Raw genomic sequence first — 25955 nt, 5'->3', positions numbered from 1 at the left:
TTCATTCTTGTAGTGTATGTTAATGATATAATCATCACTACCTCTTCTTGTGTTTGTCAATCCATCATTTCTCAATTACAAGCAATGTTCCCTATAAAAGATTTAGGGGATATTCATTATTTTTTGGGAATTGAGGTTTAGAGATCATCCAAAGGTCTCTTTTTGCCTCGATCTAAGTATGCATTGGATTTGCTTAAAAAGACAGATATGCTTGGTGTCAAGCCCTATAGTACTCTAGTTAGTTCTTCCAAATTAGATCATTTTGGAACTTTATTGTTTGATCCCATCTTCTCCACAATGTGTGCTCTCCAATACCTTACTTGGACTAAGCCTGATCTAGCATTTGCTGTCAACCAAGTTTGTCAGTACATGCAATCTCCTTAGTCTATTCATTTGTAGGTTGTAAAAAGGATCCTCAAGTACCTTAAAGGCACAGTTGGTTCAGGTATATGGTTCACTAAAGGTCCTTTATACCTCACTGCTTGGTCTGATGCTGATTGGGCAGGTTTCCATGTTGATATAAGGTCTACTAGTCAATATTGTGTTTCCTTAGGTCCAAATCTTGTATCATGGAGTGCCAAGAAGCAGAATACATTGGCCAGGTCCTTAATTGAAGCAGAATATCGATCTCTGGCCAACATTGTTGCAAAACTCACTTGGGTATGCAAAATTCTTCAAGACATATATTTTCCTCTTCTCAAAACTCCTATTATATTATGTGATAACAAGAGTGCCATAGCTTTGGCCTTCAATCCTGTCATCCATGTAAGGACTAAACATGTGGAGATCGATTACCATTTCATTAGAGACAAAGTTCTTCTTGGAAATATTGGGGTTCAACATGTTGCCTCTCTTCTTCAAATTGTAGACATTTTTACCAAGTCTCTTCTTGTTGACAGATTTGCTACAATATCTCACAAGCTCCCAGTTCGTTCACCTTCCTTTAGCTTGAGGGTGTATTAGGAGTAAAGCACCAGATTAGTATCTAACTTGTTAGATTAGCTTGTATGCAGTATGTGTTAGTTATGTAAAATTGCTTAGTCAGCAAGTATAGTGGGCATATTGTTATTTATGTATAAATACTCTACATGTACATTCATAGATGGTCAATGAGAATACATTCTTTAGATTCAATCTCTCTCTAAACTTTCCGTCTCTCTCTATCTAATTGTCTCATAACTGTCACACTTTCTACAGTTAGCCCTCTCCAACCAGCTTTAGATAACTTGTTTCTTAAACTTTACCTTTAAAATATATACAAAGTAGGGGTGGGCAAACGGGTAAAGGAACCGCGGGTAGGGGCGGGTAATGTAGGTTCGGGGCGGGTACAGGCCGAGTCCTCTTTTTTTTGGGAACAAACGGGGCTGGGCGGGGCGGGCCATGGTTATTTACGGGGCGGGCCGGTTCTTAAACTTTAGAAAAACGAGGCCCCGGACCGGCCCGTTTCTAATTATAATCAACGATCGAGATTGAATGATAACCTATCATTCAATCTGAACCGTTAATTTGTAACTTAGGTTTCCAAAATCCAAATCAGTTTCAGACTCTCAGTAACTCTCGAATCTCGATCTCTCCAACACTCCCTAACCCTCTCAGCTCTCTCGAATCCATGGCGCCACTCCTTCGTCCACCTTCTCCGACACGACTCCGGCCAACCACAAGCAAGCCACACATACAGACAAGCACACACACCCTGCTACTCACTCTCTCACTCCCACACCCCACCCCACCTCTCCAGTCTCCACCGTCACTCCCTCGAGCCTCGACTCCCTCGACGGCTACTGTCTACCATCGGCGTAACCAAGACTTTCTAGGATGGGAAAGTCGAACCTGTTTTCTAGGTTCACCAGGAACGAGTTTAATTTGGAGTCCAAGTCTACCATTGGCGTCGAGTTCGCCACCAGGAACGAGTTTATATTTTTAGTTTTTCTGATTTGGGTTTGATTTAATTATCTAGCTGATTACTTGGAAAGATTTGATATATATAATATCTTGGTTTGAGTTTTGATTGAATTGTATTCGCAGCTCAATTGTTCATTGCTGTCGGTTTTGAGTTTTTTGGGATTCGGTGGAGATTTCATTCCATGAGGGTTTGCTACTCTGCATGTTCAGGGTAATTTTGTGGGGATACTGTTTTCTATGTAATGCTAATTACTAATGCCAGGTGATATTATTGATTGCAATGAAAACTTTGATAATGCCATATCGATTTTGATTCTTAATACGAGTGTTATTTCAGTTTGTGTTTTCTGCATTCGGTTTTGTATGTCAAGTGTTATGATTATTTCAAAGAACACCGATTCTATCACTTGCAATTGAAGGTAACTTTTGATAAGTTTGATAATTTGTAAACCATCTGCGCCACAAGCCGCCATCCACAAAGCATCACCAGCTGCGACTTTGTCTCTGATCTGTTTAAATTTTCAGGTAACTATTTAAATTTTCAGGGTTTATCGATTAACTCTCACTCTCTCCAAACGCCTTTGTCTCTGATCTGTGTGTATGTGCGTGTGTGTGTTCTCTGTCTGTGTGTGTGTGCGTGTGTGTGTGTTCTGTGTTCTGTGTGCGTGCGTGTGTGTGTGTGTGTGTATGTTCTGTGTGTGTGTGTGTGTGTGTTTTGTTTTGTGTGTGTGTGTGTTTTGTTTTGTGTGTGTGTGTGTTCTGTGTTGTGTTGTGTGTGTGTTCTGTGTTCTGTGTGTGTGTGTGTTCTCAGTCAATTCCTTAAACGAGAAGGTAATTTCAAATTCATGTCCTCAAGTTCCTTGTTATACTTATATGTGCAGTTTTTATATATGTGCAGTTTTGATTTATACATGTGCAGTTTTGATTTATATATGTGCAGTTTTGATATATGTGCAGTTTGGTTTTATACAGATCGAGCATACATGTGCAATTTGGATGTCTTGGACTTTCGGATATTTTGTATGTGGATTTCATTTTTAGATGTTGGAGGACGATATAATATTGTTATTTTGGATGTATTGTTAAAACTTAATTTATGAACTTGGATGTTAGACTTTGTATTTAGATTAGATGTGAATAATGGTGAATTTGTGCAAAATCTGCATAAATGCAGTGTCACTGTGATTGTGCAGTTGCAAATTGCAATCTGTGCAGTTTGCAAACTGTGCAGTGCAGTTAAAAAAAAAAAAAAAAAGGGTACCCGTGGACCCGGCCCGTTTTAACCGGGCCGGGTAATGTCCGGTTCCTATACAAGAAAATCCAATCCCCGTCCCGTCCCGGCCCGTTTCGAGTAATGTTAGGTTCCTATAAACTTAGGTTCGGCCCGGCTCGCCCCGGCCCGTGCCCAGCCCTAATACAAAGGTCATATTTTCTTAATTCAATTCATGCCACTTGCACCTTTCAAGTTTTACAATTTAAATTTAGGGGTCTCTTCAATGTCCATATATAGTTTTTTTCTTTAACAAATATTAGCCCACACTCCCAAAATTCTTGCCTCCGCCCTTATAAAATGACAAGTGCTACGTCAGTGCAAGGCATCTTTTCAGTTTTCAAACTTTTGTGTTCAGTTTGTTCTTGGCAATTAAAAAAAGAGAAATGCTAAGAAGACTCTTTCAAAATAGAACTCTTTATGGACTCTCCGCCCTTTCATATTTTTGTCATAATATTTTATAATGTTGACACATAAATTGTGCCAAAAACATGGTGAGGTCCACTGAAAATCAGGAATTCAATTCCAGAATTTGGAGGAATTGGATTACTGAGGTGATGGTGAGAATTGAATACAATTCCTCCAAATTCCGGAATTGAATTCCTGATTTTCAGTTCACCCCACCATGTTTTTATTCCCAAGAGGCTGAGTAAACATTGGAATCCTTTCAATGGGGAATGATTCCATTTCATTTCATCCCAATTCGATTGGTAAACATACCATATATTTCTTTCGCAGTCATCACTTGTAGTTGAGAAGAACTTATCTGTACCGAGTTCGTCATTGTATTAACATTTTGAACCAATAAAGAGATTTACACATATCAATCTATATTGGCTCAGGACGTCACATAGTTTCCCTAGGGGTGCAAGCAAAACTTGCCTATCCTCTTGGGTTGTTGAGGGCTTCCCCCCGTTTTGCGTTCGTCCTTGTTTTGATTGGTTGTTCCGGGCCGGGTGTGACTTTTTTTTTTGGTCAATAAAAGCACAAAGGTTGCGGACAGTTCCGGGTTTGCTTTGATATGAAGGAAAGCAACAACTATTTAAACAATATGCCAGTACTAGTACATTTTTTTGGCACAATTCTCGTGCCAACATTATAAAATATCATGCCACAAATATGAGGTGACGAAGAGTCTATGAAGAGTTATACTTTGATAGAGTCTTATTAGCATTTCTCTTTTTTTAATTATGGACAAACTGAACACAAAAGTCTGAAAACTAAAAAGATGTCTTGCACTGACGTAGCACTTGTCATTATGTTAGGGCAGAGGCAAGAGTTTTAAAAGGAGTGTGGGCTAATATTTGTTAAAAAAACTATATATGGATATTGAGGAGATTTGAATTGTAAAACTTAAAAGATGCAAGTGGCATGAATTGAATTAAGAAAATATGACTTGTGCATATATTTTAAGGGTAAAGTTTAAGAAACAAGTTATCTAAAGCTGGTTGGGAGGGCTAACTGTAGAAAATGTGACAGTTATGAGAGAATCTGTCAGAGAGAGAGGTAAAGTTCATAGAGAGATTGTATCTGAAGAATGTATTCTCATTAACCTTCAATGAGCGTACATGTGGAGAATTTATGCATAAATAACAATATGCCCACTATACTTGCTGACTAGGCAATCTTAAGAAACAAGTTATCTAAAGTTATAGTGAAACAATGTAAATAAAAGGCATTTCTGATGCTTAGGGTCGCCGTTTGGCAGAGAATTAAAATTTGTTTTTGAAAGCAGAGAAGTCTATGCATAAACCTCTACAGAGAGAGTCCATCTACAGCTCTTATGAGTGAATAGCTGTGCTAACACCCCACCCAACTGCAACCTAATCGAAGTTGAACTGGACGGCCAAGGCGGCAGAGTCGAGTTGGTGAATGAGAGCTCAGATCATCAAGTTGTCTGGTATGGAGAGAAAACGCAGATGTACAACCTGTTCGAAATTATGTATTTAATTTACTTGATTAGAGATTGGCTTGAATTTTTTTTTTTTTTAGCAAACTGATCATGATGCGGTATGTCAACATGAGTCCGAGAGGTGTTAGAAAAATAGAAAAGAGGAAAATATTTTTAAGTAAGTGAATTAAGGATGTCATTTTATTTTCCAAGTTATTTTCTTAATTCTCTGCAGTCTAGAAGAGGAAATTTAAAATTACTAAGTAATTTCAAGATGATGGAATTTGAATTTGAATTTTTTTTTAAATTTGTAAGTTTTCTTATTTGTCTAGGATCAGTTATGGTGATGATTTGGTGGGTGGTGGAGGCAGTTTGATAATGGGTGGTGGTGGTGGCGGCGATGGTAATGGAAGCCATAGTTGTGGTGTTGTACAACGTTGGTGGTGGGAGTGGAGGTAATGGTTGTGGTGGCGGCACCAACGACAATAATGGTGGGCGTGGTGGTGGTGATGGCAAAGCATGATGGTGGTACAAAAGTGGGTGGTGGGTGTGTAATAATGAAAATGATTATAGCTCTCACTTATAGAAATTTAAAAAGGCTAAATTGGATTGTTCATCCCTGTGGTCATATGACACTTGCATGATCACCCCCGTGGTGAAAAAACTAGGAATTAAACCCCTGTGGTCTAGAATGTTAGCAAATTTAGTCCAAAAGTAAAATTTATGTTAAAGAACTGTTAAAAGTTGGGGTAAAACTGTATTTTCAGTTCCAATTGACATTGAATTGGGTCTTTTTTTTTATTTAAAAAATTAAGCATTATTTTTTTTTGTTAATTGTTATAAAAAAATTATTTATTTTAAATGTCAATTGGAACTAAAAATACAGTTTTACCTATACTTTTAACAGTCATTTAACATAAATCTTACTTTTAGACTAAATTTGCTAACATTCTTGATCACAGGGGTTTAATTTCTAATTTTTTCACCAAGGGGGTCATCATGCAAGTTTCCTATGACCACGGGGATGAATAATCCAATTTGGTCATTTAAAAATGATACTATTTCCATGAAATTTAAAGTCAGAATTTAAAAACCCAACCCCAACCATACTACATACCAAGTCTCTACCATCTTTAAATTGAACTCCAGTAGTTCCTTATAAATAGATTATACTTATAGATATCATTTTTTTAACGATTGCAAATACTCGAAATATAGTTATCACGCACTCCAAATTATAATCACTGTATAAACATTTTTTTTTAGTTCTAGCGGCCTCTAGTCACTGTAACTCTCTCAGAAACTACCTATATTATAGATTGTAGTCATTTTAGTCATTTTACTTATTTAATATACCTATATTATAGATTTTCTGTCGACAATCTACCTATATCAAAAATAAGTCTTTTTAGTTACCATATTATAGATATTTTTTGCTTGTAATCTACCTCTTCAGAATTAGTTGTATTCAACTCTGTCTCAAACATATTTCATTTCAAAAAATTTGTAGTCTTCTTATGATATAGCTATGTATGCTACAATTGTACTCAATTGAAAAAACAAATTGGAATTTTAGACCTGGATCTAAACTGCCCTTTTTTTTTAAATAAGGAACAACTAAAAAGTCCAGTTGAATTTAGCTAAAATTTAATTTAACTTCAAAATAGAAAGTATGATTGGAGATGCACGAAAGTGTATCGAGTCTCATCCCAGTCCTACTCCAAAAACTACAAACAAACCAATAAAATATTAGTTGGATTCTTTTCTCTGCTGATCCTTCGTATACCTTTTCAGTTATCAGACATCTGAAGAACCAAGTCTAACCATCCTCTCATAGTCATTGACATTCGTCCAACGCACAAAAATAACGTTCTCAAAGTCTCTAGCAGTTGAAGCTAAGGAAGATCCAGGTTAGTCATTTAGTTATCAAATCCCTACATAGTTTCTCTCCCTTTTTGGTGGTACCTATTTTATTGTTTGAAATTTGAATCTTACAATTTGTTTTTCTCTGTCAATTTTTTTAAAGAAGGACAGGCATGGAAATTGTTAGTTTCGTAGTACAAGTTGGTGAGTGGTTATGGACTCCAGTGAAGCATCATGTGGGTTACTTGGTGCATTACAAGAGCCACATGCAGTCTCTTGAAGTTCTGGTCGAAAAGCTAGAGGCCAGGCAGAATGATTACCAGCGAGACGTGGATGCGGCACTAATGAAAGGAGACGAAGTTAAATCCGAGGTTCAAAAATGGCTCAAGGATGCTGACAAGGCCATAATCGATGCGAAAAGACTAAATAAAGAAGCCGGAGAAGACAAAACATGCCTCGGCGGCTGCTGTCCGAATTTGAAATGGCGTTACAGTTTAAGCAAGAGGGCCGTTAAGGAGGCAGAAGAAATGAACAATCTTAAAGAAGAGAAAAGGTTTGAAACAGTTTCGCTTCAAGTTCACCGACCCGTTGAGTTCGAGTCCACCATGTCAACAGGAGATTTCGAAGCATTTGAAGCAACAAGGGAGGCCATGGATGGGGTCATGAAGGCACTGAAAGACGATAACGTCACTGTCATTGCGGTCTATGGAATGGGAGGCATAGGCAAGACGACCATGGTGAAACATGTTGGCGTGCAAGCGCGTAAAGGCAAGCTCTTTGATCATGTGATTATGGCTGTCGTTTCCCAAAACCCGAACCTGGTAAAGATTCAAAAACAGCTTGCAGAAATGCTGGCCTTGAATTTGAGTGAGCAGACAGAAATAGCCAGAGCAGGTAGATTAAAGGAGAGAATAATGAGAGGGAAAAAGATCCTGATAATTTTGGACGACATTTGGAAGACAATAGATTTGTCTCTCATAGGGATCCCCGATCACTACGAGCTCCAAAACTGCAATTCCAAAGTTCTACTCACCACAAGGATATGGAATGTATGTCATGCCATGAAGAGCCAAGAAAAGATTCATCTCGATATCCTATCAGAAGAAGATTCTTGGGCCTTGTTTGTGAAGAAGGCAAACAGGTCTTTTGAATCAACCAATTTATGTGACATAGCAAGGAAGGTAGCCAGAGAATGTGGTGGTCTCCCAATTGCTTTGATTGCAGTTGCAAGAGCACTCGGAGATAAGGACTTGGAAGAATGGAGAGAAGCAGCTCGACGACTAGAGATGTCCCAAACTACCAACCTTGATGACGAGGAGGATGTGTTCAGATGTATAAAGCTGAGCTACGATTACTTGAAAGGAAATGACGCCAAGTCATTTTTCTTACTTTGCTGCTTATTCCCGGAGGACTCTGATATCCAAATCGAAGACTTGCTGAAGTATGGTTTTGGGAAAGGATTGTTTCGAGATGCCAATTCAATGCAAGATGCCAGAAGCACAGCACATTTAGTGGCCAAGTACCTTAAAGCTTGTAGCTTGGTTTTGGATGGTGAACAAGATGGATGTGTAAGAATGCATGATGTGATTCGGGACATGGCAATACGAATTGCATCATCTGGGGATGGCCAAGGATTTTTCGTAAAAGCTGGCTGCAACTTAAAGGATTGGCCAACGAATTCACTTGAAGACTACTCTGCAATCTCCCTAATGGGGAATGAAATTTGCAATCTTCCTGACGAGTTGGTATGTCCAAAACTCCAGATTTTATTACTACAGTCAAATTTTGAAGTACAGGAGATCCCAGAAGATTTTTTCAAAAGCCCAAATGCATTAAGGGTATTCGACATAAGTAGTACCGAAATTTCTTCATTACCATCATCATTTAATCTCTTAACCAAGCTCCAAACGCTGCATCTAGATCGTTGTCAGTCAATAACGGATGTATCAATTCTCGGAGAACTGAAAAAACTGGAGGTTCTTAGTTTGAGAGAATCTGGTATTGAGGAATTGCCGGAAGAAATTGGACATTTGACCAATTTAAGGATGTTGGATCTCACTATGAGTACCTACATTGCAACAATTCCATCCAATGTGATATCACGGTTGTCCAAATTAGAAGAACTATACATGCAACAGAGTTTCGCTGACTGGGGCAAGAAAGTTGAAGGAGAAGATGACAAAACTAATGCTAGTTTTGATGAGCTAATTAGCTTGTGTTACTTAAAGATTTTGAAGGTTGACATTTCTGATGTAGAATGCCTTCCGAAAAATGTAGGGTTTCTTCGAAATTGGGGAAATTTTGATATATGTATAGCAGAAAACCAATTTTATCGGTCCATGAATGTGCAATTATCAAAGAATACCAGTTCTCCATTTTCAAGAGCCTTGCTTCTGGACACAACAATCAATACGCTGCCGGATTGGTTTAACAGCACAGTGACGGAGAGAGTGGAGAAAATAATCTACATGGAGCCTAGAAGTTTAACTGACATTCTTGTGGAGTACAATCATGGGAAGTTGCACGGACTCAAGTTTTTGCATCTCCAAGAGTGCCGTGAGATGGTAACTTTGATGAACACAGAAACTAGGGTTCTAAATAAGCCTGTGCTCGAGAGCTTGGAAGAGTTGCATGTCTTCTACTGGGACCGCTTGCAAGAGTTATGTGTTGGTGAATTACCGCAGGGGTCGCTTGGAAATCTCAAGTTATTGGAGGTGGAGCAGTGTGAAGGTGTGGCTGATGCGCTTGTTCCATCTAATCTGTTGCAGAGACTACAAAATCTTGAAGTACTAATTGTATGTACCGCTGGTATGGTTGATATATTCAAATCTCTAGGGCTTGAACAAGGAGAAACGGTCTTGACAAAATTGAGAGAGATGAAACTGGAGAATCTACCGGAACTGACAAACATATTGAACGGTCCTGCTCAGCCTGCAATGTTCCATAACCTTAAAACTCTGGCGATTTCCAAGAGCAAGAAATTGAAAACTCTCTTCACATTCGACGTAGCTCAATGTCTGCTGCAATTGGAAGAGCTTTGGGTGGAGGAATGCCATAACTTGGACAAACTTTTCGGCCTAAACGAGGGATTAATTGTGCAGGATGACGAGATCATTTTTCCACAACTGAAGAACTTAGCATTGCAAAGTCTTTCAAAGCTGACAAGCGTACTCGCTGGAAGTGCAACACTTGTGTGCCCTTCATTGGAATACTTGCATGTGCTGGACTGCCCCGTGTTTTTAAACTCTACTTCTGACTTCCACAGCAATATGCAAGTCCAAGTAAACAATGAGCAACATTTCCTCCTCCTAAGGAAAAGGTACATCTCTCTCATGCAGAAATTTTCATTTGTCATTTCCTTTTCTATCTATTTTCTCTATTTCCTTCTAAGGAAATGGCTAAAATCATCACAAATCAAATACCAATTGTTGAACTGATCAAAATTAAATACCAACGACATATCAATCTCACTGGAATTTAAAAATAAATTGAAAAAGGGTCCAATGATCTCCAACAATTGAGTAACTTATTATGATAATGCACCTAATTGTTTATCTTTTGCTTTGAATTTTTTTTAAAGCTTAACATTACAGAATGCTTTATAAATTTGTTTGGAGAGCAAAAACCAAAGAAAATTGCTGAGTTATACTTCTCCTTTATTTTGAATTGACCAAAAGGTTGTGGGAGCAGAGGTAATTAATTTTCCTGGAAGAAGAAGCTGATGAACAAAGAAGCAAGAGGAATTTCTCAAGGTCCACAAGAAGAATAATATTCCTCACATATTTTCCTATATTTTTTTAATAGTACTCCATTTTCGTTTCTACTCAAATAGAAAATATTTTCTTTTGTACCTAAAATACATTTAAGTTTTATATTTTTGGTTGTTGGGAGATTAATGTTTCTAGGTTTTTTTCTGCCTACCCTTCCATCCATGGATGGAGCCAGAAACTTTCTCAAAAGAGGCAACTTGAATGATAAAATGAAATCCACACCCAAATATAATTGTTTGGTTGTGATGGTTATCCCTTATTTGTGTTGTAAGTTGTATCAAAAGCAACTACATTACCAAAAAAAGAAGTAAGCTTTTCTTGAAGTAGAATCAACCCAAAAATGGGCTGAATTCCTCATCTCTATCAACTTCGAAATATAAAGGTTGGTTTCTTTTCCTTTTCTGAATCAAATTATTCAAGAAACAATGTTAGCATCATGTCCCTTTGACTTTTTCTTTTAATCTCTTTCAACCTTTCTCAAATCTTTGTCAGTACATCCAACATTTGCAATTCCACTTGCCTCATTCTCCATTATTCTGAATTGTTGACTTGTAGATACATTTGCACTACGTAGTCTTTCCATGTAAAGCTTCTTTGCTTACGAAACTTTGCGGTGTAAATGTAGTAGGCGTACTCTTGTAGGGGTTGAAAGTACATAATTATGACATTGTTCAAAGTTACAAGTAGACCACTTTGTTCTAGACTTGTCACGAGAAATGTTTAACTTGGCCTTACAACACACATGCGTTGATCCAAGATTCCTTTCTTCTTTGGTTGACGTATTTCTTTGTCATAAGTCTCATCCGGTACACCTTCCTTTAAACAAACAAATTATTTCCAGGTAATTTCATTCATTCCTTTTTTCTTCTTACTTGAACCCATTCTAACACGAAATCCAACTTCCCATGCATAATGATTGTAAAAATCAGATGCTTCCGTTATTGATACAAGTTCTTGGCCAACTTTGGGTTTACGTTCTGTTTGCACTCAAAATATACCCATTTTTACTTATTTGGGCAATTTGGGTAAAATATGGCATTTGGAGGATTAATATGCAAGAAAGCTAACTTGGAAAGATATTTGGCTGCAAGTAGATGGGTTTGGCACTATAATATTGTTTTTCCCATTTGTTTGGATGGTGGAGGTTTGTCAAGCCTTTGTTTAATAAAGATACATGCATGTATTGCAAGTGGATGGGAGAGCCTTTGGATAAGGAACAAATGAAAGAAGCCAACTTGCTTCTTTTAATTGTTAGTTTATTACAAGTGGGAAAACATGTGCTAAAAACATGTGGTGGAGATGCAAATTCCCCTTTTAATATTGTTTCTACGTGCAAGTTGGCAAAAGCAATGCAAGCTACCCAAGTAAGGAAATACAAGCTGCCCAAGCTTCTTTCGGGCAAGTACAAAACCTCAGCAGGAGGGTTTCCTCCAGACCTCTATAAAAGGGAGCAGATACACAAGGATTATAGACACTCAAACAAACAAACAAAAGCACAAACTCTGCTCAAACCAGATTTGCCGAAAGCCTTCTTTTATCTAAGTTTATTAGCTCTGCTGCTCACTTGCGGTATCGATCTCATTTATAGCTTTTATGTACTCATTTCCAGCCATATAAATTACAAGCAATCTGCAATATTAGTCACTTTCCTCTGTCATTTATATTTCCAAGCAACCTTGTCATTTACATATTGTTCTATCTCTCCATATAAGTAAAGTCCTTATTTTTAAGGCAAACAAAGAACCTTAATTTGAGCAACTCCCACTCAATGACACAATCTCTTGGTTCGAAGTCAAACTCAGGCGCAACCTCAATCATTCAAATCCCGTCTACTAGCGGCATCTAGTAGTGGCACGCCCGCACCCACCAATCTCGTATGTGAAGTAAATCCCCGGCTTGCCCGCAAGGCACCATGGCGGATTTAGGGAGCAAACACGTTCATCTGCAACTTGTTCTTCCATCGTACAAGTTGCAATTAACATTGAAAAAAATCTTTTTAAAACATAGTTAACTTATTTCAAGAAATAAATTCCTGAAATTTTTTAATCTGAAACCTCATTTATTTATTAATACATTGATATTTTTACACTAAAAGAGGGAGAGTTCGGTTAAGTCACACAATAGACAACCTAATTTGGTGTTGAATTCGCCATTCACGAGATTCGAACATAAGACTTCTCATTTCTAAGTGAAGACAAATACCATCAGACCGTAATACTGAGTGGCAAAAAAACAAAAATTAAAACTAAAGCATAAAAAAAATGGAGTTGGGCTTGAACCGGTACCACGTCAATTTTTTTTAAAGCAAGGATATTTAAACACATCTTTTTACTTTCCACACATTCTTGTTAATTTTTTGTCATTGTTCTTTTTCAATTAACTCGATCTAACGGCCAGAAATTAAGAGGGGTGTGTAAAAGGTAAAAATAGGTGTATGGACTGCATCGTTTTTTTTATCAACAAGAAGAAGAATCTAAAATTGAAGAATCAAGTTGAGATGGCGTTAACGAAATCATGCAATCGCTCACGAGTTCATGAACAACTCGAAGAAAGGTTGAAATCAATACAACCACAAAGAAAATACCTTATAGAAGCTTGAAAGAGAATTTTAATTTTCTGACGACTTTACGAAATTTGAAGTATGTGCGCCCTGCTCTCCTTCAACCTACTATAGAAGAAGCTCATAGAAAAAACCTTTATTGGAGAAAGACCTCTGTGTTGACTACAAAGAATTAACGCGTGAACCCTTAATTTTTTTTTTTTAATTAACTCACTCAATTTGTTTAGGTATAACAAGATTATATAACCTCATAATTTTGTTATCATTAAACTGATTTAACAGCTCATATAAAAGACGTCGTCACATGTCCTCAAAATGAATATCTTATAGGGAACTTTAACGAAAAGCACCTGGTACGGTTCACTTTAACGAAAAACCACATTTTTACACTAAAAAGTCAATCTTGGTACTATTCACTTTACCCTTTATTTTGTCCTTATCATTAAAACTCAAAGTTTTCAAGCTCTTTTCATTAGTTTTCCTTATCTTTCTTATAAGAGCATCTATAATAATATATTGTCAAGTGCAAATATGTATCATTAAATCAAACAGTCCTCATATATGGAACCGATTCTATATACACTGAGCTTGCTGAATAGGCGATCCGAGCCGTTGAAATTTGATATAATATCTACAATTATTATAACTTAAGGATCCTTGTTCGTAGCTGTTGGATCAAATTTCAATGATTCGGATTGTTTGCTCAACAGACACAGTTTTATTGGATGCGGAGGAGATCTGGATCTCTCGTATATTAAAAAGGTTTGATGTGGCATGAAGACTCCTCCGCTTAGTCCGCTGACATGGCACGCATGTGAGGCCCACATTTGAGCGCCACATGGATTCCCGAAATAAAAACCAACAGCCAATAGGAAACACGGAACTGAAACTGAACTATTAACTGAAAACATTAGGGCGCCACAAGAATAGTTTGAAGTCCGCGACTTCGCTTCCGACCTATCTCCAATCTCCAATCCGTCTGCCGGAATTCAATTTCTTCGAATTCACTCTCCAAGTCCATTCCCCACTCTCTTCACCCCACATCTCTTCGAAATTCTATTTATGCCCCACAATTAACACAGGTATTCCAATTCCCAATTCGCTCGCATTGACGTCAATCGATCGCCTTCTCCATCACTCGTGCTGCCCTAATTTCAACTTCTATGAGGTTTTGGGACCGCACTGTACTTGAAATTAGGTAAAATTCGGCGAATTGATCTGTTTTGGAGGGTACCAGTGGGTGCAAGTTCAAGTTCTCGATTAAACTGATCGAATTTTCGACGTGGGTTTGCTAAATTGATCGACTTTCGACGTGGGTTTGCTAGGTTTTTAGCGAAAGTCTTGGTTTTGAGGAGCGGTGATGGACTACGAGCTCTCTGATAGCAGTGGTAAGCTAAGTTGAATTTGCTTATCTGTTTTTCAATTTTGGTTTAAGTACCTTTGTTCTTCCATTGTGTAATCTATTGGTTCTCAAGAGTAATTTTGACTCAAATTCTTGAATTTATGTTAGGTGTGGTAGAATTTGGGTTTAATTACTGCTTTTTTACTGTTGAATTCATCATTTTCGTGGGATTGTCTTGAAATTTAACTTCTTTGGTCGACCATGGTAGAATTAGAAGAAAATTTAATTGTAATGTAGTGTACCCGGCTTGTGCTCCGAGGTAATAGGATTTTTTATTCGGCTTTGATCCTTCTTTTACTTCTTATAAGTTGGTTTGGAAGCACCATGTAAGAACTTTAAGTTCTCCCACAACATGTACTTTGATGCCATTATTTGAAGATTGACTCCGATTCGGGTATTCCATTCTTCCCGTCTGTAAGTTGGTCTTGCTTATTGTTTTGAACCTTGTATATTTGCATTCTGAACACTGGGTGGACACCCAAAAGATAGTTACTCTTTTTTGTTGCTTGGAATTGTTTCTTCATCCTCCAGGGATTAAAGTCACTTGTAATTCTCTGTGGAATTTGGTGAATGGTAGTTAGGTCCTACTATTCTGATTCTAGCCAAGGTCACTGTGTTGGAGAAGGTGGCTAATTGTTTAAGAAAAGAAACCTACTGGCATTAAGAGTTTTCATATTGGCCACATTTCGTGTGGTTGTTGTTGGTTTGGTTTTAGCGATTCAGGAAAGTTGATAATTAATGCTAAGTTATGGCTTATATTAGTTTAACCCAGGATGCTTTAGTTTAGTGTAGAAATAATGAAAGATGTATTTTAAGCATATTATAATGTTTTTGTTTTAAATATCTGCAAGGCTGTTATTTAACGTTGATACTGCTCTTGGATGCTATAGCAACATTTTTAGTGGACCGTGCATGCTTCTAGAACCCATCTTCTGTATTATCAGAACATGTTGGTTTGATTTTCATTTTTAGTTCGTTTTATGCTAGTGTCAGGATACATTTTGAGGAAGGAACACATTCTTACGTGGCTTGCCTGGACTCTGGAATATAAGATCCATTTTTCTATATACATATAGTTTATGCCTACTTTGTGAGGCACAGATACAAGAAATAGCATGCTATTATATGTTGCGTGCATATGGACATGTATATAATTGAAAAAGGTGGCTATTGGCGGGGACAAGGGCCTTAGAAATAAAAAGGATTTTATGCTTTGCTATTGCAAAGTTCTTGAAATACCTAAGGGGCTTGTTACTGAAGCTAGAAATAATAGTTTGCTATGCTCTGAAACATTTGCAGGAACGGACGATGACTTTCTGCCGTCTCATCAAAATAGGTTTCAAAGAGGAGGCCGAACTTCTGGGAATGGAAGATCTGCAGCCGTCAGTTCTGCTCCTTTACCTAGGATGCATGGTGACATGGAAACCCAGATTCACCGCATTGAGCAAGAAGCATACTGTTCACTTCTAAGAGCATTTAGTGCTCAATCTGATGCCATCACCTGGGTAGCTGTTTGATTAATTATTTGTTGTTTCTTCTTTTGCTTTTCCTTAGGATCAAAGTATTATTTGTGTAAACTTAGGCCTGAAAGTCAGTTCTAATGTACTTTACAGGATAAGGAAACTTTAATGACAAATCTTAGAAAGGAGCTGAGAGTATCTGATGAGGAGCACAGAGAACTTTTGTCCAGGGTCCAGGCCGATGACATGATCCAGAGAATAAGGTGTGATAATATTATCCCATGTTGGTTTGAGCACCAAATATGTATTACGTTTGGATAGCTCTGCATTTTTTACGAGACATGTTATATTATATACTATTAGGCAATGGAGAAAAAGTGGGCTTCAACCTGGTACACTTAATGCTGCTCAGCCTGTTCATGACCCCCTACCTAGTCCAACTGTTTCAGCATCACGTAAGAAACAGAAAACATCACAGTCCTTATCCCTCGGTGCTCCAACTCCTGAACTGCCTCAATCCATGCAACCATCCTCTTCAGCCTTGAGACGAGGTCCTCCTCCAGGACCTCGGAACAAGAAACCAAAATCTGTAAGTTGAAATAATTCTGGGTTGAGAAAATGGTCCTGTGCTGTTTATATATTCTTAGATTAGTTTTTACCTATTCTTTTTCAATGGAATTTGTTGCCTGCTTTTGAAGTCCACACAGTACCCTTCCGCAAATATTCCTCTAAGGCCCCAGGCTGCTAATTGAGGTCCCGCTGGTGCCTTTTTGGAGAGTGAGCCTGCTGGGGGAGAAACTAGTGATCCGTTAGTAGGAAGAAAGGTTTGGACAAGGTGGCCTGAAGACAACCACTTCTATGAGGCTGTTATAACTAATTTCAACCGTGCTGAGGTATGCTCTTGTTGTGAATTCATCTGAACCTGATTAAGCATTGGTAATTAGCAGTTTGACCACACGACTCCAATATAAATCTTTGTGAAGTCTAACAATTGTCAAACGTTGGCAGGGTCTACATGTTGAGAATATCGCGTTTAAGAATGGGAAAAACAAGAACAAACTCCGGAAATCAAAAAACAAATAACCAAGATAAATAACACCAAGAATTTACGTGGTTCGGCAATATGTGCCTACGCCCATGGGACAGCAACAACAATCTTTCACTATATCAATAATGAGTACAACTAATAATCTTGCCAAATCTCTAGAACTAGGACTTGACGAAAAAACCTGAAAGAACAAGAACAAGAAATACACTATCTCTTTTCTTTTCTCTCGCACACACAATATTCTCTCACTCTAATCCCTTCTCTCACTCTAATCCCTCCCTTGAGTGATATACAACTTATTGTTTTGCTCCCTCTTCAAAACTAGTACAATAGCCCTTTTATATAGACATAATAAAGGTCTTCTTCAATAAGGATTATTAATTCTAATTGGAATCTAGTAATGAATCCTACTCCAATTGAGAAACTAACTCCAATTGGGTAAACAACTCCAACTGGGAAAACAATTTAATCCTCTAAGACTATTAATTCCCAATAGACTTAGGACAACTAATCATGGGCTGGAAAAAACCCAACAATCTCCCCCTCCAGACCATGAGGAAGGTATACCAAATAAGGATTGCTCCTCTTGATCAAACTCCTATTGATCGAACTACTCATTAACCAAGACCCTCTTGATTAGACTTCTCTTGACCAGGCTCCCCCTGATCGCAACACCCATCGTCATTGGCAAAGGCAATTACAGACTTCTTTGCCAGAAAACCATCAATCATCTGCATTAGAGAAGCTCTTCATCGTAAGTCATAACACTTGCAGTATTGTTCCCATCCTTTTGTTCCTTTTTCCATTTACGACAATGCTTCTTCATGTGACCCTTTTTTCCACAATAGTGGCAGTCACCATTGAATCTCGTCTCACTAGAATTTTTGCCTCTTTTCTCTGTGACAAAGAGTTGTCCAGCGCCTGCACCTGAAGCTTTTCTCCTTGTTTCTTCATTAAACATGCTATCCTTAACTGCATCCATAGACAGTACACCATTAGAAGTCGAATTGCTTACAGTTACGACGAAGGTTTCCCAACTATCTGGCAAGGATCCTTGCAATAAAAGTGCTAGCAGCTCTTCTTCAATATTCAAACCCATAGTGGCTACCTAATTGATCACGTTCTGAAAGTTGTTCAAGTGCTCGGTTACACTAACAACTTCCGCATACTTCGTGTTGACAAGCTCTTTGATAAGGAATGCTTTCTTGGCAACGGTCTTCTTCTCAAAGAGGGATTCTAACTTCTTCCAAAGAGTTTGCGCATCAGTTTCTTTAGACACATGGTGATAGATGCTCTCGTCCACCCATTGTCTAATCGTACCAATAGTTTTACGATTCATCTTGGTCCAATTGGCATCAGACATATTTTTTGGCTTGCTCTTAACACCTTCAATTGGCTCATGGAGATCTTTACAATAAAGCATGTCCTCCATTCTTGATTTCCACGTAACCCAGTTGGAGCGGGTGAGTTTCATCATAATTGCACCCTCCATTCTAAACGGATATCAGTCGAACCAGGCTCTGATACCACTTGTTGAGAATATTGCGTTTAAGAATGGGAAAAACAAGAACAAACTCCGGAAATCGAAAAACAAATAACCAAGATAAATAACACCAAGAATTTACGTGGTTCGGCAATATGTGCCTACGTCCACGGGACAGCAACAACAATCTTTCATTATATCAATAATGAGTACAACCAATAATCTTGCCAAATCTCTAGAACTAGGACTTGACGAAAAAACCTGAAAAAACAAGAACAAGAAATACACTATCTCTTTTCTTTTCTCTCGCACACACAATATTCTCTCACTCTAATCCCTTGAGTGATATACAACTTATTGTTTTGCTCCTTTTTCAAAACTAGTACAATAGCCCCTTTATATAGACATAATAAAGGTCTTCTTCAATAAGGATTATTAATCTTAATTGGAATCTAGTTATGAATCCTACTCCAATTGAGAAACTAACTCTAATTGGGTAAATAATTCCAACTGGGAAAACAATTTAATCCTCTAAGACTATTAATTCCCAATAGACTTAGGACAACTAATCATGGGCTGGAAAAAACCCAACACTACATGCTCTGGTTTATGATATTGGTACAGTGGATGAGACATGGGAATGGGTCAATCTAAAATAGGTATACTGCAACTGATTCTCGTTTCTTTCGTAGGCCTTTTATCCTTTTGTAGGATATAGTCTGTCTCATAAATAACTAATTTTTTTTTCTTTTCTGTTCTTACGTTTTTGCACATTATGATAAATGAGTTTGTGCGGGTTTATAGCCCTGTGGTGAAGAGAATTTACCTCTATACCCGAGGTCCCAGCTTGATTCCCCCTGCCCTATCCCATCTATTGTTGACTGAAAACTGAAAAAACAAATGATTTCCACTGTCAGGAGAAACTGAAAATACAATGCTATATAAAGCTACGCATTTAGGAGTAAAGTAATTTAATATTTGTTCTTAGCCCTTGGTTTATAAATCCCAACTTTAAAATGCCAAGTATATGTGTCTGTTAATCCGGTTGCGTTTGGAATGGAAATGGTTTTGAATGGTTCTGATTTTCATTAATTTTAATTCATCTGCTAATCTTAGTTTTATGTATTAGATAGCTGTTTAACCTCTCACATTTTTTCTTGTTTAGCCTCTCACAATTTTTGTTGTTTAACCTCTCACGTTTTTTGTTGATTGAATTTGGTTACTAACTTGTGAATGTGATATGCAGAACTCTCTCTGTTGAAACTGGAGACAGGCAATGGTTCTTTTTCAGTCCAAGAGATCGGAAATACCCTAATGGAGGAAGATCAAGCAGGGCAACCAGACACGGGTATTGGAAAGCTACAGGAAAGGATCGTACCTTGTATGCTATTCACGGTCTGTTGGATTGAAGAAGACCTTAGTTTATTACAAAGGCCGTGCACCTAGTGGGGAGCGCACCGATTGGGTGATGCACGAGTATACCTTGGATGAGGAAGAGCTCAAGACATGCCAGAATGTACAGGTATTAATTGGAATAACACCCTTTTCAATATGCTCTTGAATTTCTTTTATTCTGTAAACGAAGGGTTGGTTTGGTATTGCTGTGATTCGAAAAAAGTTGCTTCTGTTGTGCTGTGAGATTAAGCGGTTGTGAAATAAAGCTATAGAGTGTTTGGTAAACTTTTTTGTAAAAATGCTTTTGAAAAAAAAAAAAAAACATTATTATAGTGTTTGGTAAACTTTTATGTAAAACAGATGTGAAAAAAAATCGGTTTTTCAAAGCTGGGTTTTGCAGCTTCTTGTTTTTGGCCTTTTTTCACCCAAAACTGTGAAAAAAAAGCTGAAGCTGAATGTTTACCAAACACAAAAAAGCTTCCAACTTTTTTTGATATCGACTTTTTTTCAGAATCACCTCAGTACGAAACCAGGCCTAAAACTGACCATTTTGTTCTTCCTTTGTTTTAGCAATACTATGCTCTCTACAAGGTTTACAAAAAACAAACGCGCCTCTGAAACAAGTAGCCCATTAAAATGTGTTCCATTCGGTTTAATAATCAACCTACACTCCAGTTGGACTCTCGTAGCCGAACGTTGCAATAATTAATATTTCTATGGTGGGGAATCTAGCATGATGGTAAAAGAAATGGAATTCGAAGGAACAGGTGGGCTGAAAAGGAAGTAATAAAATAAAGTGATTTAAAGTGAGATAAGAGAGTGAGCTCTCGGCACTGGGACTAGACCTGGTAATTCCTGACACGACTCGATAATTCGACACGATATGACACGAAATTAACAGGTGTTTGGGTCGACACGATAACGAATCGGGTTGTTATTGGGTAACCCGATAAGCACCTGGTAAGATAACGGGTTGGTTCGGGTATACACATGAGTAACATAATACACAAAGCAAAATATTAATTTTATAATTTTGTAATCCTAAAAAAATACTATAATAATTATATATATTAAATTAACAATTTTATACCCCTACAAATTATAATAATTATATATATTAAATTAAATTTTAAAAATTGTTGGATCATTGGATTGGTTGAGATTTAATCTGAGCCGTCCATTGTGCATTAGGTTGGAGTCTTTGGTTGCGGGTTGCAGAAAGAATATGGAGAGCTCAGGAGGAAACCTTGTAAAACGGGTTGTCCTCCCTCTTTATTTCTTCACGTATACTGTTGTATGTATTTGTATAATTATGTGTAACTAATTTCTTTTTGTTCCACACAAATTATCTGTAACAAATTTGTATCATTAGATCGTAGTACTAAGTGACAATTAATTCATAGTTATTGTCTTTCTTTAAAAAAAAAAAGTAGTTTTATTTATTAATAATTACTGCCTAAAAATAAAAACTTAAAACTTAAAAAGAAATAAATTGTAAAATAAAAAAAATGTAAAATATATATTTTTAATATATAATAAAAAACTAAATAAATAAAATAAAATTTTGGTTTGTTTGATCACAATTAGAGGTAGCATATGGTAATTGGAACAAGGTTTAAGAATCAAGCTCTTGCTGCCTTTGACCCTGAACCAAAGAGAATTGCAGGGAGGTTCGCTAGAGAAAGATATTTAGTGCAAGATCCCAGCCTACGTGACACTTTTCTTGAAAAGTTGTTTCGTGATACTGAGAGCAGCGCAACTATTTTCCAGCCTTTGGCCCTGATCTCAACCATCGCACTTGCCCTACCTGCTGCAGGTCAGCCTTTGAGGAATTCATTGGCTGCAAGAGTCAATGCACTGCCAAGGTGCATTGTATACCTAGAACACATCCTCAACATTTTGCCATCCTTTCATGGGTTGCCAAACAGCGACCCTAACATGCATTTGACTGATTTTCTTGAAGCATGTGATAACACCATAATAAGAGGTTGCTTGTTTCCTTTCTCTATGAAGGACAAAGCCAAGACGTGGCTACACTCTCTTCCTACCAATAACATGTCAACTTGGACACAGTTGCAAGAAAAGTTTCTCAACAAGTTCTTTCCATCTTTCAAGACTCTTGCACTTTAAGAAGGAGATATTGGCATTCACCCAAAAGCCAAACAAATATTTCCATGAAGCGTGGGAACGTTACAATGAGCTGTAAGTAAAATGTCCTCATGCTGGGTTAATTCTGACCTTCAAATGAACATCTTTTAAGATGGTCTCAATGTCACCACCAAAAGTCAAGTGAAGCATCTGTTGGAGGGTCACTACTGTCGAAATTAGCAAGGGAAGCTTTTGAGTTGTATGATATGATGGCTCTAGAATCCCAACAATGGACAGAAGAACAAACACAAAAGAGGGGAGTTTTCGAAATTTCTCAAGGTTATCCTAATGTTTCTACCCAAAATTTTAAGTTGGATAAAACTCTCAACGCCAAGTTTGATGCCTTAATGCATGGCTCCTCCGTGCCCAATGTCCAAGAAGATTGTGTCATTTGTAGTGTGACAACTCATGACATTATTCAGTGCCCCAACAAGGATGTTAACCTAAGCTCATGCAAGAGCATGTCAATATGGTAAATAATTATAATATACCTAAGAATGACCCTTTTTCCAATACATATAATCCGGGGTGGAGGCACCATCCCATTCTTAATTGGGGTGGCAACGAACAGGCTTGCCAATACCAACATCCCCACCAGCCAACCAATGAGCCAAGTAAGCCATCTCTTAAAAACCAAATGTCCCAGCTTGCTCAACATATAGCCATCCCTTCTAATAACGTCAGCAACTTCATTCAATCCAGACAGAAACAACGAGTGTCGAAGTGTTACCTGAAGTGTTACCTGCAAAAATCAGATAATTGATACTTCTTGCAAGAATCACTTTAAGTGCTCTTGAAATCCAAAAACACTTCCATTGAAAAGCGCTTTCAGTCATTTTATAAGTACTTAATGAATATTAAATATTAAAAAAAAAATCATGATGAATGGAAATATAAATTAAGTGGATATGAGAAAATAGAACATATGAGTGGACGTAGCAGCACACTTCAAGATGAAATTGCATTTGCAAACGAAAATGATTTTAGACATGTTAATGATGCAGTGAATTCAGAGAAGATCGAGGCTAGGTTTGAGATAAATAAAACCTTGAGGCCATAGTTTGCTCGAATATTAACTTAAGCATCTCAAGTGAACGCTTCACTCTGATGAGAATTGTCGAAGCACCACTTTGGTGCTTAAGGGTGTGTTTGTTTGAGCTCCTTAGGTTTCATTGGACTAGACTGGCTTACTAGTCTATGTTTGGTTTGATCCGGGACTGTCTTTAATGGGATTAAGTCGGACTCGTTCCGACTAAAGGCTTCGCTACCTCATCTTAGCTAGGACCCCTGAAAAGGTTGGGATTGCTAATCCCACCTCTCTAATATCTGCATCGTTTGCGATCTGCAACCATGTGTTGCCAAATCCAGTCATCAAATCCTATGGTCTCGTCGATCTCCATCATCCCCGCAAACCCATCACCAAATCTTGTCGTCTTGCTGATCTCCTTCGTCTCGCAAACCCAACCTTCTATTTGCTTCAAATTGATTTCTCTCCCTCTTATGAAACCCAACCCACAACCCATATTTCCCCTCTTTGCTTCAAGAAGGAATACCTAGTTGGATTTGCTTTGGATTTAATCCAACCCCAAGAACTGAAATTGTAATCTCAAAGAACTGAAATTTAAATATCAAAACAATTTCAAAGTTTCATATTTTGAAGAAGAGAAGAACAGAGCAAAGTAATTTGAGTGAAAATGGCGAAAAAGAAAGAGTAGGGAGGGTGACAATGGACGAAGAAAAAAGAGAGTAAAAATGAGAAAGGGCAGGAAGACCATGGGCGGAGAAAAAGAGAGGTTAAGAGAGAGGAAGAAATTATAAAAGAATAAATAAATATATTAATATTAAAATATTAATAGATATTGGTTAAATAATATAATATTAAAGTTTATTAATTATCCTATTTTTTAGTCTGACACTGCACCAAACGCTTCACTAAGTTAATCCAACTTAGTCTAGTCTAAGCCAGTCCAGCTTAGTCCCTAAAACTAATCCAATCCGAGATAATCCGGTGCAACAAACACACCCTAATAGTATTATGTTGTATTTCACAGTCAAGCAAATCTTCTAGGGCATTTTACCGACTTTCCTGCCTTTTCAATCCCACTAACCTGGCAACCACATTAATCAAAATTTAATTTAAAAAAAATAAAAATACAAATAAACCAAAGCTCACATTCAAAGGGAAGTATATATGAACAAAATCAAAAGGAAAATATAAATAATTAAGATCATCTTTGAAATATGTAAAATGTCTGAAAATGTGTGTATTATATAACTTAAAAATATATTTGAAATTCAATGCACCGGAATTTCAATATCGAAATTACTCACCCTCACCAGAAGAAGTAAAAAAAGTAGTATATTTTCATTTTTACATCTCATGCATCACCATACATAAGAATAATAAGAAATATTTGGGAATTTATATAATTGAGTTTTTTATTTAGTATTTTTGCCTTCCTTTTATTATTTTAACGCAATGAATAAAAATTTCATCACATTCAATATTTAAAAAAAAATCAATAACAGAAAAAGTTAGATGCATTTCATTTTCATCATGAAATTTATATTCTCCTACTAGAGCAAAACATGTCTCTAGAGTTATAAAATGTTCATTTACATTCTCAATTTTACATCCTTGTCCTTGCACTGGAAGTTGCTCTAAGAAACTAAATTAGCTATAACTTGTAAACCATTAAATCATCATGTTCAATATCATAGTGTATATGGTGTTGGATTTCCACTCATTTCAAGTTTGAATCCCTCTCTCTTAACTTATTATAATAGTTTAAAACCCTCCCTCTCCCATTAATAATAATAAATTTTTTTATAAAAAAATCCATTAAATCAAAAGGAAATATGAGCAAATCAATTATAAAGTTGAGGAACACTGAATAAACAATAAGGACGTGCATAAAATAAAATTTGGTCCCCTTTTAAATAAAATCTGGAGACTCAAGTTGGACAACTTGTTACAAAGTTCAACAAAAGAGAGAATTGAAGGTTTCCAAGTCAACCTTAGCAAAATCCAAGAGGGATGGAACACTGCAAGGTGATAAGGACTCTGAGAAGTGGCAAAAGTTGACAATAAAGAAGTTGTTCACCATGAGGATGAATTGGACCAAGAAGAGCCATATGAAGAAGCGCCAGTAAATTGCAAACTCTCAACCAGGAGCTGTTTTCGTAGCTGATCCTACAACAAGTGATGTAGTGCAATCTGAAGTGCTTTCTTGACCTAAATCTCATGCAAATAAGGAAAAAGGATCTTGACACTTTGTTTGCACCTTATGATATGCCACCATACGTTCCACCTTTGCCATTTCCACAAAGGCAACAACAACATTCCAAGGATCAACAAGCCACTGATTTCATGAAAACTTTGGCTAAGGTTCAAATCAACTCGCCTTTATTGGATGCTATCAAAATGATCCCATCATATGCCAAATTTCTGAAGGAGCTGTGTTCCAATAAGAAAAAGTTATTGGAATATATGAGAAGGTAGTTCTAACGGAGCAATGCAGTGATGTCCTACTACATAAGCTACCACCCAAGAAGAAAGATCCAAGTGTTGATAGACTTAGGTGATAGTGTTAACCTTATGCCTTATTATGTGTTTAAGAAATTAGGTAAATGAGAACTCAAGCCAACATATGTGAGTCTTCAATTAGCGGACAGGTCTATGAAATATCCCTTGGGTATTTTGGAAGATGTAATTATTAAGGTGGATCGATTCCATCTTCCAGCTTTTTTCATTGTACTTGAC

General features: G+C 37.2%; 2 protein-coding genes across 8 annotated transcripts in view; both read left to right on the top strand.

Annotated features, from left to right (window-relative positions):
- The first annotated feature begins 4865 nt into the window (after positions 1–4865).
- On the top strand, positions 4866–10955 carry LOC126589250 (disease resistance protein At4g27190-like). 4 transcript variants are annotated; one of them, XM_050254486.1, is made up of 5 exons: positions 4866–5072; positions 5396–5606; positions 6858–6973; positions 7090–10245; positions 10604–10955. In XM_050254486.1, exons 4-5 carry the CDS (start codon positions 7100–7102, stop codon positions 10620–10622), a joined length of 3165 nt encoding a protein of 1054 aa, XP_050110443.1. In that variant the 5' UTR covers positions 4866–5072; positions 5396–5606; positions 6858–6973; positions 7090–7099; the 3' UTR covers positions 10623–10955. The 4 variants fall into 4 exon arrangements, with proteins under 4 accessions (XP_050110443.1, XP_050110445.1, XP_050110444.1 ...); XM_050254488.1 differs by lacking the exon at positions 5396–5606 and having other exon boundaries at positions 7098–10245; XM_050254487.1 differs by lacking the exon at positions 5396–5606 and having other exon boundaries at positions 7093–10245.
- Positions 10956–14144: 3189 nt separating this feature from the next.
- The window catches only part of LOC126589255 (protein EMSY-LIKE 3-like), a 60426-nt gene continuing 48615 nt past the window's right edge, over positions 14145–25955 (top strand). The window contains exons 1-4 of one of the 4 annotated variants that reach the window (XM_050254499.1): positions 14145–14644; positions 15958–16163; positions 16272–16381; positions 16482–16707. In XM_050254499.1, coding sequence (XP_050110456.1) covers positions 14617–14644; positions 15958–16163; positions 16272–16381; positions 16482–16707 — 570 coding nt within the window. In that variant the 5' untranslated portion in view covers positions 14145–14616. The remainder of the gene's footprint in view (positions 14645–15957; positions 16164–16271; positions 16382–16481; positions 16708–25955) is intronic. The other 3 variants (XM_050254498.1, XM_050254497.1, XM_050254496.1) reach the window with 3 other exon arrangements.

This window comes from Malus sylvestris, chromosome 11 (genome assembly GCF_916048215.2).
Source record: "Malus sylvestris chromosome 11, drMalSylv7.2, whole genome shotgun sequence".
Lineage (NCBI taxonomy): Eukaryota > Viridiplantae > Streptophyta > Magnoliopsida > Rosales > Rosaceae > Malus > Malus sylvestris.
This window is presented reverse-complemented; position numbering and strand designations above follow the sequence as displayed.